Source organism: Sturnira hondurensis, unplaced genomic scaffold (assembly GCF_014824575.4).
Source record: "Sturnira hondurensis isolate 20B ecotype Veracruz unplaced genomic scaffold, ASM1482457v3 Scaffold0021632, whole genome shotgun sequence".
NCBI lineage: Eukaryota > Metazoa > Chordata > Mammalia > Chiroptera > Phyllostomidae > Sturnira > Sturnira hondurensis.
In genome coordinates this window covers 5,420,297-5,437,086 of record NW_028094263.1, presented here as the reverse complement: position 1 = coordinate 5,437,086, position 16,790 = coordinate 5,420,297, and the positions used below count along the sequence as shown (strand labels likewise).

Here is a 16,790-nt window from a genome sequence, read left to right as displayed (position 1 = left end):
ATCTCAACATTGTGAAAATTACAGAAGAGAAAACTTGCTGTGATCATGCAAAATACAATAAAAAAGTCTACATGAGTTCTTTAAGATCAGGGAATGTGACCTTTCGGTTTTATTCCCACAATCTAGCAGTGTTTTTTGCAAGATTAATTAATAATTGACAAAAGTTGACTTATTAGCAAGTGTAAAGTATAAATAAGATAATAATAGAATAATGAAATGTATGACACAGCAGAAGGTAAATAACAGAATAATAAATTATATGATTATAAATAAAAAATAGTGATAGAACAAATAGGTAGAATTAATAACTGGATATAATACTAAATTTAATAACAAATAATAGAATCGTGAGTAATGGGTGATAAAGATAGGGTCTACGTAGTTTTATAAACAATTATATATAAAAGTAACATTTTTAACATTCAAAAGTAACATTTCTTAGAAAACGTACCAAGAACATCAGATACACATAGAAAAACGGGGAAGTCTACGCAGCACCTGAATCAGACGAAATTCAGCTGATCTTCCAATTTAGCGCCAGGTGGTCTCATGAACTAAATAGTACTGTACACATAAAAAAAAAAAGATCAAGCCATGTGTCTGAACACAGAATTATAATTTGTGAAATTCTTATTATGATTCTGTGCACTGGGTAGAGCAGGAGTCATCCTGAACTTTACAGCAAGAAAACCACAGTTCTAGAATTCTCCCCGTTTCTTTCTTACATTGAAGTGAAAGCAGGGGATGCAGGACAGTGACCGATAACGGCCAAGGGGTTTCGCCTCCAGTCGGCGAAGTTTCTGATGTAAAATTCAAGTGAGAGTGAGACGTGGACACCTGTGCTCTGTCCCCGAGAAGGAAACGGTGCCTCTGAGAAGTGTAACGGTGTAACAAGCCTGAGAGGGAGCGTCGGCTGCTGCTGTCACTGTCTCACATTCTTTGACTTGGTTTCATCTTTAAAATGCAAAATGCGTTTTTCTTTTTGATCGTTCTGCCTCCATAAGCTTGCCACCTGCGGCAAATCAAATCCGTCACTCTTTGCTGTTTTATTACACACTCTGGTTTTAGAGAGAATGCCTAAAGGGCAAGCCTTACTTCGGCTATCTGTACTTCCTTTGTTACACACTATTTTTACAACAGCTTTATCGAGATGTAATTCGCATACTATATAATTCACCCATTTGAAGGTCGCTGATTCTTGCTTAATACCTTCACAGAGCTGTATGACCATCGCCACGATTTTGGCTATTTTCACCCCCTCATTAGCAGTCTGCTCCCCATTCCCCCCACAAGCCCCCACCCCAGCCCTAGACAACCGCTAAACTACTTCCTGTCCTATAAATTCGCATATTCTAAACCTTTCACACCGATGGGACTGTATCATACATGGTCTCCTATACGTGGCCTCTTTCACTTAGCGTGATGTGTTCAATGTCCCTCCGTGTTGTGACAGGTGTCAGTGCTTCATTCCTTTGCTGCGGAGTCCTATTCCATCGCAGCAAAACACTACGATTCATTGGTCCACTCACCAAGGGGACATCTGGCTTTTTTACACTTTGTTGCCAATTCTGATTAATGCTGCTGTGAATGTTCACATCCACGTGTTTGCGTGAAAATGTTTTCACTTGCCTCATTTCACGTGTCTCCATTTCTCCGCGGTGCCTACCTATCTAGGAGCGGAGTTGCTATGGCTGGGCCGTATATTGACTCTGTGTTTGACCTTGGAGGTGCTGCCAGGCTGTTTCCACAGCGACCGCACCATTTGACATTCCCACCCGCAGCGTATGAGGGTTCCGATTTCTTTACATCCTCGCCAACATTTGTTATTGTCCCTTTTTGTTATTATGACAGCAATCCTAGTAGATATGAAGTGGTACCTCATAGTTCTACACTGACTTTTAAAGGTTATTGTTTTATATTTGTGCAAACCATGCTAACAATGATTAGGATATGATTATCAAATACCCAACAGGCCTGCAGTTTTCCGGCTTTCGCATGGTGTCAAAATTCACACATATGAAGATGAACCCTGCCCCTTAGGAATCTACTCCCTCCACGGAAAGACAACACTAACACAAATGAAAATAAGGAAACAAGTGTCTTTAAAGAAATATTTACGAGGAATGCCTTCAGATTCCACAGACCAAATATTGATACAGCAGACACCGCACAAGGCCGATGCATCCAGCTGCTGGCTTCCCACAGCGATGCCCCTCGTTGGATATTGTCCTGGGCAGCAGGGGGCAGCAGGGAGCAGCCTTGCCCAAGATTCTCTCTCTCCCAGCAGAATGGCCATGGGCAAGTAACTGGCAGAGGCGCAGCCCCTTTACCTCAAATTGGACAATTCTGAAGGGCCAGCCCAGCTCTAGAGCGCCCCCCAAAGGATCAGGGGAAGCCTCCACTAAAGCAGCACTGCAGCCGGCCTCTCCCGCTTCCCTGCCTGGCCTGCCTTCCTTCCCTACAGGTCTGTCTCCCACGAGAAACTCCCTGATAAGCCCCTGCACCCATCTCTCCGTCTCACAGTCTCTTTCCAGGGAACAAGAACTAAGAAAATACTGTTAAGATCCAACAATTAAAACAATGTGTCACTGAAAACAAAACCAAGAAAGAGACCCACCTATACACAGAAATGGTACTTTCACACCAGTTGTGGAAAAGTAAATTATTCAATAAGGCTGCTGGAATAATTAGTCAACAAAGGTGGGGGAGCAGGGAGGGTGTTAAATAGTTTCCTCATGTCACACGTCAAAATAAACGCCACAGAAACTGCAGGATATAAGAAAGAAAACCCCTGAAGACTGCAAATGTTTTCCAAATTGTTGGGGCCTAAAGACGGTGAATGCAATCCATTAAGAAAATCGCACCAGGAGGGCTTGGCTGAGGCAGCCCCAAACAGGATGCTGCAGCCGAGCCAGGTAGCCCCCACCCTTGTAGGCATCTCTTAATCACGAGTACTACCTACCAATTAAGATGCTGATCACGCGCCCACCCACCAACCGTTGCCAAGAGCATGCAGTGAGCATGCACAGGACAACCTATCGGGACCACCTCCCCTTTTCCCTTCCTCTCTATAAATAACAGCCCTGCCCAAAATAAAATTTGCGGCTTGATCAGAAACCTGTCTTGCTGCCTTTCTCCGCGCCTCTTGTCCCATCCCTATACATCCGTTTCAGGTAGACTCGGGACCCTCGTTGACTGTTCCGCGGGACGGAACACCAAATGAAGGAAGAATATTTATACATTTTGGGAATGGCGAAAGCACTTAATTTTTTTTAAAAAAATCTAAAAGCATGAAGGCGAAGATCTATCTGTATCAAGAAAATAACATACAGACTTTTGGTCAAGATGGCGTAGGGAAACACAGCCCACCTCTTTGCATAACCACAGCAAAAATTACAACTAAACTACAAAACAACTGTCAGCCAGAATCATCAGGAAATCAAGCCATACAGAAGTCTAATAACCAAGGAATTAAAGAAGTCACATTCACCCAGACAGGCACAAGAGGGGAAGACACAGACCCATGGAGACCAGAGGCTCGTAACAGGCAGACCCACACACACGTGTGATGGGTAAAAACTGGGATGGGTACCTTGGGAGCAAGAAATCCCAGCCCCACACCAGACCACCCAGCCCAGGGTTCCAGTGCCAGGAACATAAGTCCACATAACTTCTGGCTGTAAAAACCAGTGGGGATTGGCATGGCAGAAGAAACTGTGAGATTCTCAGGCATCTACTCTTAAAGGGCCTGCAGTGGACTTACACAGACTCACTCCCTCTGGGCTGCAAGACCAGGGCAGCAGCTGGAAGGGCAGCAGTGCCGTACAGGGAAGAACTGAAGTGTCTGGCATCAGGGCAAGTGCTGGGGGACAGCCTCCTCCCAGAAAAAAACTCCAGAGGGCCAGGCATTGGCTGTTGCCCCTTTCCTGAGCTCTCTCCCACACAGAGCCACAGAGCAGCTACACCATATCCAAGACTCCATCAACCTGGTTCACAGGGGTTGCCCTGCTTCAGTGATTACCTAAGGCTCCGCCCCACCCAACTTACAGGTGTGCTTTTCTACACTAGGCCACACTACCAAGATAAGGAGTCAGAGCAGCTCTACCTAGTACGTAGAAACACACACAGGGAGGCTGCCAAAATAAAGAAACAAAGAAATATGGCTCAATTAAAAGAACACAACTAAACTCCAGAAAAAGAACTAAACAACATGAAGATAAGCCATCTGTCAGATGCGGAGTTCAAAAAACTGGTTATTAGGATGCTCAAGGAACTCACTGGGTACTTCAACAGCATAAAAAAGACTCAGGCAGAAATGAATGTTATACAAGTCAAATAAAGAAAAATTTACAGAGAATCAACAGGGGAGTGGATAAAGCTGAGAATCAAATCAATGATTTGCAACACAAGGAAGAAAAAATATTCAATCAAAACAGCAAGAGGAAAAAAGAATCCAAAAAAACAAGGCTAGGTTAAGGAGCCTCTGGAACAGCTTCAAACATACCAACATTCAAAGCATAGGAGTGCCAGAAGGAGAAGAGAAAGAACAAGAAATGGAAAACTTATTTGAAGAAATAATGAAAGAAAACTTTCCTAATTTGGCGAAGGACATAGACATGCAAGTCCAGGAAGCACAGTCCCAAACAAGGTGGACCCAAAGAGGAGCACACCAAGGCACATCATAATTAAAATGCCAAAGGTTAAAGATAAAGAGAGAATCTTAAAACCAGCAAGAGAAAAGCAGAGAGTTACCTACAAAGGAGTTCCCATAAGACTGTGAGCTGATTTCTCAAAAGAAACTGTGCAGGCTAGAAGGAGCTATTAATAAGCATTCAAAGTGATAAAAAGCAAGGACCTACAACCTCAATCACTCTAGCCAACAAAGCTACCATTTACAACGGAAGGGCAGATAAAGTGCTTTCCAGACAAGCTAAAGTTAAAGGAGTTCCTCATCACCAAGCCATTATTATATGAACTGTTATGGGACTTACTTAAGAAAAAGAGGAAGATCAAAACTATGAACAATAAAATGGCAAAAGACACATCTATCAACAACGGAATGTAAAAAACAAACTAAGCGAACAAGCAGAACAGAAACAGAATCATAGATATGGAGATCAGTAGGGAAGGGGAAGGGGAGAATGGGGTGAAAGGTACAGAGATTGGGAAGTACAAATTGGTAAGTGCAGAGTAGACAGGGATGTTAAGAGTATAGGAAATGAAGTAGCCAAAGAACTTATATGCATGACCCATGGACGTGAACTAAGCAGGGGGATTGCNAAAGAGGAAGATCAAAACTATGAACAATAAAATGGCAAAAGACACATCTATCAACAACGGAATGTAAAAAACAAACTAAGCGAACAAGCAGAACAGAAACAGAATCATAGATATGGAGATCAGTAGGGAAGGGGAAGGGGAGAATGGGGTGAAAGGTACAGAGATTGGGAAGTACAAATTGGTAAGTGCAGAGTAGACAGGGATGTTAAGAGCAGTATAGGAAATGAAGTAGCCAAAGAACTTATATGCATGACCCATGGACGTGAACTAAGCAGGGGGATTGCCAGAAGAATTGGGGAGTACCAGGTCGGGGGCGGGGGGGGTTGGTTCAACTGTAATAGCATAATTAACAAAACATATATATATATATATACTTAAAAAGAAATAATAATAATATACAGTGAGAAACAAAACAAAATTTTCAAAAAAAATTTAAACCTTAATAATCCATTCCTAAAAATCCATTCCAACACCAAGGGGAAATGGGTGCAGCTAGCCAGCCAACCCACTCCAGATTTGGGCTGCATGATTTCAACCTGTCCTAGCTGCAGTTTGGCGCCACCTGCTGGCCACTGTCTTCTCTGTCTAAAATCACGGGAGGATTCTGGGAAGAGCCCACCTTCAAGAAAGGGGCAGTTGCAGGAATGTTCAGCTTGTTTAGTTGACCTAACTCATCCTCAGCCTCCCATTTTCCAAACTCCCCTTCCCTAAACACTGCTGCCCACCCTGCCTGCCCACCCTGCCTGTCCCCCCGCCTGCCCTATCTCCCCTCCTTACTCCAGAAGATATGAACTTTAGGGCTGGGCACAGAATAGGAGCAAACAGTTCCCATTACAATCTGGCTTATATGTGTCTGTAGGTTCTCTGAATAGGGAGTTATTGTCTGTTTGATATGAATGAAGGTCCAAAGGACCTTTCAAGCAAAAATCATCAAAACTCTGTGCTGCTTCAATTTGTACTGACTCTGGACCCCAGAGGACAGAAGTACCTCAGCTCCCACAAAGTCACATGCCCATTCTCTTAACTCTCCATACACTGACGAGCTTCAGGCAAAGTAAAAAACTGAGCTCTTTAAAGAGATGCCAGAGCATTTAACCTCCACAAGCGTGAAGCAAAGTCATTTTCTCCCCAAACAGAATTTGGCAAAATGGAATGACTGAGCAGATGCTGGGGGAGAAGAAGAAATCTTCGAACAGATACGCTTAATTGAAAACTATCAAGAGAAAGAATGGAAAGGAGCGACAGGGAAAGAAGAGAGAAAAGGTGAGGGAAGAGAAACAGTCACAGAACTGGCACAGCTCAGCTCCGGTTTTGCAGACAGTTTGTAGCTCCTTTGGTGTCTGGCCGTAGCACAGGACTGAACCCGATTTGTGGGTGGAGCCGGGTGCACTGGGAGGGGCTTCTCGGGACACGTGTGGCTGCAAATTCTGTTTTTTCCTTCAGGCAGTTGGGGCTAGTGAGGCTCACAGGGGCCACCATCAGGACACCGACCTAAACAATGATTCTCTGCAGGGACGTCCCCAGATGATTCTCGCCTGACCTTCCCTTCCCCCTCCCCAGACAACACCTCCTTTTACCAACAGCCCCTCACACACACACACACACACACACAACCACGAACCCAAAAGGTGGAGAATAAAGGGTGAGAAGACAGAACACACACTAAAGGACCGAAGCAATCAGTGACTCGAGGTGTTCGTGAAGCAAGGCAAGGCGTGTTGTTTTTTGCTAATTCCAGGACGGGTGGACACCGACTGACAACGCGCTGGGTGTTATACAGCAGCTGCGCGCACGTCAACCTGGAGCTTTTCCTCTCCCACACCATCTGCCGCGGAGACCCCTGCTGGCACTCCGCAAACACTCTACGCCCAGTTACTCCCCGTAACTGTTCTGATCTCATGCTTCTATATGGAAAAGGACAGAATACTCTAGAGTGAACAGAAGATAGAATTCCCAAGTCCATTCTATTCGCAATGCTAAGGATTAATCAGGGACAAAATGCCATATTTTTCCAGGGTTTGATTTTCCTTATAACCTAAAAACATAGTATTATATTAATCTGAAATTTTAAACATTCTGATCATTTATCTCCCAAAAAATGTTGATGGTTAGTATTTGCAAATCGTTCTGCTAGGCAGGATAGATAGTAAGCCAAGGCGGGGAGGGGGAGGGGAGGGAGACACGTCTCACCCATTAACCCAGCAATCCTGAGCCTGGTTGGACAACATTGCCAGGTGTGTCAAAAATCACAAGCAAAACCATGATATACAGGAGGAGGGGAGCCCTTAAAATTCCGCATGTATCGAGTCCACTATCTGGAGAAGAAGGGCTTTGAAACGGCATTTATCACAAAGTCTGGGGGGCTGGGAGGTGGGGAGAAGACAGAGGGGAACCTACCGAAGAAGCTGGCTACAGTCATGAAACCCCTAAAATCCCAATAGTCAGGCACTCAGACTAGCTGGGGGCCTGCTTGCAGCCTCCTGCTAAAGTGTATTTCATAAATAAACGTATTATCTTATTTCCACTATATGTGTGGTCTCTTGTCTGAATTCTCTTGCTCGTGAGGCAATAACCGAGGAGGAGCCCCCTGCCCCAGGTCTCCCCGCTAACAATTCTGCACTTGCCACAGAAGTCGTGTTCTGCAGTGAAGTATAGTTCACACAATTCTTTGTAGGTAAAAAATGAACTGCTAATAACGAACTATTCAAAACAGTGTGTCACCGCGGGCAACACCGGAGTCCAGTGGCAGTGGGGGAGTCCAGACCTGCGGTTCAGCCTGTTTCTTTTGAATTTCCGTATTTAGGACTCCTGGGGCGTGTCACTCCTGGGTGCCAGGCCCCAAAGCCGGCTTTTCTGAACATTATTTTTTCCACTGGAACCTCACCAGGTTCTTGAAGCTTTCCTTCTACAGATGAAAGAAACGCCAAAAATGAACTTGTGAACGTTGGAAAATCATGATTTCAAATAAAAGAGAGTATGAAATGTGGGTATGTCTCAGAACAATCAGGACCAATGCTTACTAAAGAATTCTGACACAATAAAGAAGGGGAAAAAAAGAAGCAAAAGAATTCTAACACTTCAGGCCAGAACAGAACTGTGTTTATGGGTGGGACTAGAATCCTTTCATCCACTAAACATCAAGGCGCTAGACAAGCGATCTGCAACCTTTTTCATCTCACGGCACACATACACGAACCACTAAAATTCTGCAGCCCATCGAAAAATATATTTCTGGCCAATCTGACAAAAAATAAGTACAATTTTGATTCATTTACACGGGACCACTATTGTTACGGTGGCAGTTGTCTTTTTTTTTTTTAATTTAATAGTCTAAGGGAAAAAGAGGTCAGTGCCCCTGACTAAACAGGCATGTAGTACATGTTTTAAAAATTCTTGTGGCACATGGGTTGCAAATCGCTGTTCTGGGCAGTTTGCAAATCACAGAATCGACATTCGTCTGTTTATGACAGATTCACCACTAAGAAGCAAAGGGATGCAGATACACGGAAAGAAAGCATGAAACTGCCTTTAAGGAAATACTAACACAAACAAGAAAATCCTGTGAGTTCACCTCTATCTACATTGACTCCAACACTGACTCACCAGGCCAAGAATTTGAGGTGGTAATGGCTGTTTTGTTTACTAAATAAATGCCTCTCCAAGAGGTAATCTCTGAAGTGCGGAGTATGCGAGAAGCATCTCGAAAGAGCTTGATTTTGAAGTTGAATTTTAAAAAACAAAGAACAGACATGTCAACGTTAAAATTACATGTAATAAAATCGTATCGACAAGAATACGATAGGCTATAAAATAAGACACAAGACAGGGTACCTCGGCCATCACAAGCTGCCACAACAGACTCAAATGTCCAGATATCCCACATCCCAAGGTCAATAACGCCGGCAAAACGCAAAAGCTATGCCCACCATGACCACTGAAGAAAAACCCCCCAGACCCCATGCAAAAGTCTCAGGCCACCAACGCTGCTGAACGTCCTTTTCTCAATCTTGTTACATAAAGCTCCTTCTCCCTCCGCTCAGAAATTTCTATATTGTATTGGATTTTTTTCACTTGTCTGCTCTTCCTTTCTTGAACCTTCTTTTAACCAAGCAACAGCCTTTAGGAAAGTAGACAGAGTCCATGTCGTAATGCTAAGAGGAAGGAAAGCCCGGTGGCCGTCCCTCCCCTCTGCAGCTCTCCCGTTCCATGAAACCATTAGCATTTGAGTCCTTTGGTTTCGGGCCTCTGGGGAGGGGTGAGGCAAGATGACCGACAGGCCGCGATGCTTGGTGCATGTTTCACCTGCCTGAGAAGGGTGTGATCAGAATCACGCCCAGCTTCATGATTTGAAGTTCGTAAGACACCTGTACCCCTGGGAGAGACGGCACCCTAAGAGGAAGCCCGGTAACATCCCACTGCTGTGCAAACAGTACAGGTGGAACAGAAAACTTGAAGAGCTACACAGCAAAGGAAATAGCTGCCAACTTAATAATGTGTCCAAATCAAAGGCAGTCTAAGGAAAAAATAAATAAAGCAGAACATTGCATAAAAAATGATCAAATACAAGGACACGGGGTGTCCAAACTTTTGGCATCTCTGGGCCACCCTGGAAGAAGAGTTGTCTTGGGCCACACATTAAATGCACAAACACTAATGAAAACTGATGAGCAAAAAAGTTTGAAGTGGACAATTTTGTGTCGGGCCACACTCGTAGGCATCCTGGGCCACGTGCAGCCCATGAGCCGCGGGCCGGACACTCCTGGCTGCGCATGGTTTAATAGACTTTGCCAAGTGTGGAGAAAGTTCTAAACAAACAAAATTTGGCAAACCACATGGGCACAAAGCAAGGAAGGTCAGCAAATATTTTTGGAAGCACCTATATTTTTATAAAAAGATACCTTTTAAAATTGTGGTAAAATACACATAACACAAAATTTACCATCTTAGCCACTTATAAGTGTATAGTTCAGGCGTGTCAGATGCCTTCACTCTGCTGGGTAACCAATTTCCAGAATTCTTTTTATCTTGCAAAACTAAAACTCTGTCCCCATTAAATCACTCCCCATCGCCCCTTCCCCCAGCCCCTGATAACCTCCATTCTATTTTCTGTCTCTGAATTTGACAACACTGGGTACCTCATATAAGTAGAATCATACAGTATTCATCTTAAAAACACCAACACATTTTCAAACTACCAGCAGGGGCGAATGGAAAATTCTAAAGCACAAAGGGACAGAAAAACAGGAAGCAAAATGTAAACTGGGGAAGAGTCTAGATTTCAGCATCTACATAAGGACCCCCAGTCATAACATTAGTTACCAGAAGTGGATACAGTTTCTCTTTTCTGAATATTTTTTAAACAGAACAGAAAAGAAAAAAGACGAGCAGAGGGTAGACGGGAAATGCCAGGTTTCCGTATTTGCAAATGACCCCTCCACTGCGCTGGTTAACAGAGGGGGGGGAGGTCCCACGCCTTCAGATGTCTCTAAAACAAAGACGGAATCAACATCATCTTAGTTTTGCAAGATGTGAGTCTCAAGAGGGAAGCTGGTATCATTACATCAGATTCAAATTCAACCAGAAAGATCACCATCTTTGCAGCGCCTCATAGGGGACCAGTCACTCTGAGGATACAGCAACCTGCCAAAAACCCTTCCAGTCTTTCCTGGACATTCTCTATTCAAGTAAACTTGCTGCGAAGCCCTAACAACACATTCATGGAAGACTATTACTTGCTTCGGTTTTTTTATTAACCTGAAAAATACCTAATTTGATCTCAAAAATGCAAAAAAGACAATAATCTAAAAATCACAAATTTCAACAGCCTTAGGAATAGGCTGACTGAAAGAAATCATAGAGAAGGACAAGTAAATCTAAAACAAACGCTGATCCCGAAGCCAGCTGCAACGTTAAGGGAACAATACAAACAAAAATCGGACAAGTTCGACGGGAAATTTCCCTTATCACCTTAAGTATTTTAATGGCACTTGTTAATCCGGGGATGTGCCCTGCCATTGGGAAATCGTGAAGCAAATTTAATAGAGTGACTCCTTCAAAAGAGAATTATCAGTCATTAAAACCACTGAAAGATTAAAACTGTAATTCTGAAAAAAAATTGTTTTTGCTTTGCTCCACCTTATTTTTTTCCCCCTGATAGAGTAAATGCCCCGAGCCTCTGACCCAGCTTCAAAAGCCAAGCCGGTGAAAGAGGTCCAGGAAAAAGAAATGATCCAATTGTGGTTTAGCAAAACTGTAACAGGGATTAAGAAGTGACACAGAAAAGGAACGCCCTAAAAGTGTATATATAAGAGAGCCAAAAAGGCAACCCGCAAACACGCTCGTCACCCTCACCCTCCTGTTCGCCTGGACGAGCTAAACGTTTGCAGGAGCATCATGTCTTGTTCATCTCGGACCTCTTCCTCCCGGGCCGGAGGCAGCAGCGCGGTCAGGGTGTCCACTGGTGGCGGCAGTCTCAGCAGCAGAAGCAGATGCGGGCTGGGGAGCAGCTCCGCCCGGGGCTTCCAAGGAGGAGCCGGCAGCTGTGGCCTGAGTGGGGGCTTGAGCGGTGGCTTTGGAGGGGGTTTTGGTAGCTGCTCGGTAGGGGGTGGCTTTGAAGGAGGTTCAGGCGCCGGCGTTGGCGTGGGTAGGGGTTCTGCCTTCGGTACAGCTTCCGGATTCAGTGGCGGTTCTGGGCTCAGTGGCGGTTCTGGATTCGGTGGTGGTGCTAGTGCAGGCTTCTGCAGCCTGGGTGGTGGTCCTGGCGACGGAGGGCTTCTCTCTGGAAGCGAAAAGCAAACCATGCAGAACCTCAATGACCGCCTGGCCAATTACCTAGACAAAGTCAGGGCCCTGGAGGAGGCCAACAGTGACCTGGAGAACAAAATCAATGAGTGGTATCACAAGTCCGGGTGCGGGTCTGGCGATAGGGACTCGGGAAGAGATTATAGCAAATACTACCCAGTGATTGAAGATCTCAGAAAGCAGGTGAGACACTCTCCACGGCTGAGTTTCTATGATCGCTTTTGCTTTCATTCAGAACATGTGCTGTAATGAAGGCTGTAAGTCAAGGAATTTTTTGGCAACATATTTGCTTGATGGATACGTAAAATGGGCCTTGGCGTACACTAACTCGGCCAGGGCTGCATATGACATCCCACCAGATTAATTTTCCGTTTGCACCTCAAATCTGAGTATTCCTACATAAAATTTCATACGATGGCAGGCAGCTCATTAACATGTATGCATGAGCGATGGCAATGAGGCAAAATGAGCTTCATCTATCTCATGAGTAATTCTCGCAGGCTGACATACTTCAGTGTCTTGCTAGATTGAAATAGTCTTTACAACTATTTTTAATCCTAGAAAATCTGGCGCAAATATTATATAAGAATATGGTGGCGCCTAAAGTGTCATTGCCACAGTTACATAGGAAAGAATATTTTTAAAGACTTTTTAAGAAGTGAAGCCCATTTTTCACGTGATTTTCTGAATGAGCTCACTTGGAATAACTGATCTTCCAAAGCAGCAGAAGTGTGTGTGTGTGTGGGGGGGGGGTTGTAAAACCATGTTCTGTGCCTATTCCAGGCCTGTGCAAACGGTCACCTTTTTGCAGGAAGATCTAGCCCCAATTACACCAGGGCTATCGATCCAGGTGCCATCACTAAGCAAGTTTTCAAAGCAACTCACTTTGAAAAGCTGACTCAGGGGCATCTACCCGGACAGGTGGGCATGCAGACACAAGGTAAAAAGCATGATTCATTCATCATTTTTGCCTTTCCCAGATCATTGCTGCCACTACTGAAAATGCGGGGATCGTCTTGCAGATCGACAATGCCAGGCTGGCTGCCGATGACTTCAGGATGAAGTAAGAAAAGTGAAGGCTTGAAAACAAGTGTTGCAGCAAAAGTAAAACTCAATCTGTTTGCTTAAATTATTCTAAATTTTTTAAAAAATCTTATAGGGGTTTAAGACCTAAATTCACAAACATCCCAAATGCAATCTTTAAATAAAAACCATCATCCCACCAATAAGAAAAGAAGACAAATTAAGAATGCAATTTTTGTCATAAACAGTATTAGCCATCAAGAGAATTATCATTAGGCTCATATTTTTCTTTACAAGGGAAAAAAAACCTAGTAGCCTTTGTTGACCAGGTAGCTCAGAGGAGAAAACTCCTTGAACATGTCAGGATGGAGGTGCTCCGTGAAGGGTACTGCGCTGTCTAACTGTGGCCCCTTCCAGGTACGAGAGCGAGCTGCACCTCCGGCAGGTCGTGGAGGCCGACACCAACGGCCTCCGGAAGGTCCTGGACCAGCTGGGCCTGACTCGCTCCGACCTGCAGATGCAGTTTGAGAGCCTCACGGAGGAGCTGGCCTTCCTGAAGAAGAACCACGAGGAGGTAGGTGCCCATTCCTCATTATTAAACAGCTCTGGCCTCCCTGCTTCCCCCGGCCTGGGCCATTCTATAAAAATAAAATAAAATAAATTCTATCTGGATGGATTTCCAACTCCTGTGACCAGGGGGGAAAAGTAGAACAAAGAGTAGATGATTATATCCGAATTTGGTGTGGGGTTTTGCCACTTCCGTGTCTCACTTTCAACCATGCATGTCAGGAAGTCCATTGCTTTTTTCTGTCTTCATCACTCTGGTCGATCTCTCTCTCTCTCTCTCTCTCATGCTAGGAAATGAAGAACATGCAAGGAAGCTCTGGAGGAGACGTGACGGTAGAAATGAATGCCGCCCCAGGAACCGATCTGACCAAGTTACTGAACGACATGCGGGCACAGTATGAGGAGCTGGCTGAGCAAAACCGCCGCAAGGCCGAGGAGCAGTTCCAGAAGCAGGTAGATTATCAGCGTTCAGCGGCGGCTAAGCCTCTGGCCACGCAGAAGCCACTCCCGTTCCACCCCATCAGGCACAGTGACTGCTTTTCGTTTTTATTTAGAGCGCCTCACTGCAAGCACAGATCTCCACGGATGCCGGGGCGGCCAGTTCCGCCAAGAGAGAGATAACAGAACTGAAACGGACCCTGCAGGCCCTGGAAATTGAGCTTCAGTCCCAACTGGCCATGGTACACGCGAGGAGCTTTGCAAAATCTCCAACTGGGCGCCAAGGGATTTGGTGTTCCCTCTTTGCCGAGATGTTCCACTTGGCACATAACAATGACAGTATTAAGAAGGGCTGTCTTGTGGTCACAGAAAGCATAAAGCAAATCCAAGTTAAGATAATATACCCTGTTTCTGGAAAAGATTTCGTTTAAACAAAAGTAATGCCAACAAAAATTAAGAAAACAGTGAGGTATCACGATATAGCTTGTAATTTGGTGAAAGTGTACATCTCCCAGGACCTTATCAAATTCTGTGATTTTTAAAAATCCTCCACAACTTCTTATTGTCATCATGATGTATCTATCTGTGCATCTATCTACCTCTTAGAAAAGCTCCCTGGAAGGGACCCTGGCAGACACGGAGGCGAACTACATGGCTCAGCTGTCAGACGTTCAGATGCAGATCCACAGCTTGGAAGAACAGGTTTGCCAGACCCGGTGCGAGACCGAGGGCCAGAACGCGGAGTACGAGCGGCTGCTGGACATCAAGACCCGCCTGGAGATGGAAATCGAGACCTACCGTCGCCTGCTCGACGGAGAGGGAGGGTAAGTGAAAGTCGCGCCTGTGCTGAAAGGCGGGCCTTGGCGCATACGTGCCATGAAACCAAAAAAGGGGCTTGGACAGTCCATTCAAATGACATCCCCCTTCATCACAGACAGCCCCCTGCCTGGGGCGCTTCTTCTGCCTTGGCCAAGGGCAAAGGAGAACAATTTTTTTTTTCTCCAGTGGTTCTTGTTTTGGAGGATCTGATTTTAGAAACTCGAGATCCAAAAGCGTGGGGTCCAGAAACACAGAATCGAGGGACTCCATGTCTGGGGACTCAAGATCTGAAAGCTGTTCGAGCCAAGGAAGAGGTAAGCATGTTTTGAACGTGCATAACTTTATCATTGAAAAGTAAAAAAACCTGTTTTGCTTGTCATATGAAAAGCATACACCGTTGTTCATGTAACCTTACCCAAAGAGAACGTACTTGGTGAATACACCTGCATTTCCCCAGACCATTTCCAGACTGACATTGCGGTTCTGTGATTTTCAGACCCAAGCAAGACGAGAGTGACTAAGACCATCATAGAGGAGGTGGTGGATGGCAAAGTCGTCTCGTCTAAAGTCAGCAACGTTTCTGAGGTGAAAGTCAATTGAGCAGCTCCCGGATCAATGACAGTGTCTTTCAGAGAAAAGGAAACCTAAAGGACACACATGAAGACATCGCATCCATGTAGCTATCATTCTGGATAACGTCGGGGAAGGGCCTCTGCACGGAAGTAGATGCTAACCAATTTCTTCTCTTCTTTTCTTACCGGAATGCTCTTCTCCCTCTCTTCCCCTCTCTCTAAAAATAAGTAAAATCTTTATTTTAAAAATATGCTCTTGAAAAAGTTGAAATGACAACTTTGCTCTAATTGTTTCTATGCTTCAATAAACTTACTCTTGCAAGTTAATTAAATTCTTGCTGACATTTTCTAAAGAAATTTAACATTTTATCTAGAAAGGAGGCTGTCAGCTGTGCTCTAGCTACAGCGTTATGTAACAAATAGTCATTCATTCATTCATTCATTCATTCATATCCTCTTCATGAAAATCAAAATGACAGCCATTTTGTATGTGGACATTTTTAACGACATCACAGGACTCAGTGCTGGCTGAAATCAAACTCCGTGTCCCTAAAACTAGAGCCAACACCTGAGCCCATGACGAAGGGATTAGAATTATTCTCTTCAAGAAGGTTACATTTTAGACGGAGAAGAACGCTAAAGTGCAAAGAGGATGGAAAACACCGCAGGGTGTTGATAGTGAAGGACTCGATTCCCCCACATTCTCCGGCAATGCCACCGCGGTCTGACCCCGTGTGGCTGCAGGGCGTCTATGAGACTGGTGGAGATAAAAGTCTTGGGAGGTAGGGTGGGGTCTGTGAGACAGAGCCAGATTTCTGAAAACTTTGAAAGCCCCAAAGAGAAGAGATGCTTGGATACTTATCCTGTGCCAAATCTAGCCACCCTTCTTAGGCAAAAACTTGTCACTCGGCCAAGGGAGTGTTTCCTTTCTCCACTCTCCATGGCTGAGGTCTTTCACCCTAAGGGTGGTCCACGTGGCTGTCTCGCCTTGTCTTGCTTGGGATAACGAAGGCTGTTACAGTAGGTAGGAGGTGGTTTAAGATCAGTCCCAAGAAGGACTGACTGATCAGTCCCCAAAACAGGCTACGCCCCCATTTGACAGACTTGATGTGAACAGGTCACAAATTAGAAAAGCAACCCCACACACCAATTCTCCAGAAAAGAATGTGAGACTTGGAAGAAATAATCAAATTCAAAATCACAACAGGATGAACCTGCATATATTTCATGTAAATTGTACCTCCAAATACAAAACCAATAGCAGCTGCCCTGGCTGGTGTGGCTCGGTGG

At 44.7% G+C, this 16,790-nt stretch overlaps 1 protein-coding gene across 1 annotated transcript; it reads left to right on the top strand.

Annotated features, from left to right (window-relative positions):
- Positions 1-11,598: 11,598 nt before the first annotated feature.
- On the top strand, positions 11,599-15,832 carry KRT24 (keratin 24). Its single transcript, XM_037033232.1, has 8 exons — positions 11,599-12,264; positions 13,062-13,144; positions 13,522-13,678; positions 13,963-14,124; positions 14,226-14,351; positions 14,716-14,933; positions 15,115-15,242; positions 15,425-15,832. Exons 1-8 carry the CDS (start codon positions 11,674-11,676, stop codon positions 15,526-15,528), a joined length of 1,569 nt encoding a protein of 522 aa, XP_036889127.1. The 5' UTR covers positions 11,599-11,673; the 3' UTR covers positions 15,529-15,832.
- The last annotated feature ends 958 nt before the right edge of the window (positions 15,833-16,790 follow it).

Bases quoted from the DNA above. Each gene is read 5' to 3' on its own strand.
- KRT24 (XM_037033232.1), top strand. From the start codon at position 11,674: ATGTCTTGTTCATCTCGGACCTCTTCCTCCCGGGCCGGAGGCAGCAGC. The intron at 13,679-13,962 runs GTAGGTGCCCAT...CTCTCATGCTAG, and splicing joins TGAAGAAGAACCACGAGGAG to GAAATGAAGAACATGCAAGG. The intron at 15,243-15,424 runs GTAAGCATGTTT...TGTGATTTTCAG, and splicing joins CTGTTCGAGCCAAGGAAGAG to ACCCAAGCAAGACGAGAGTG.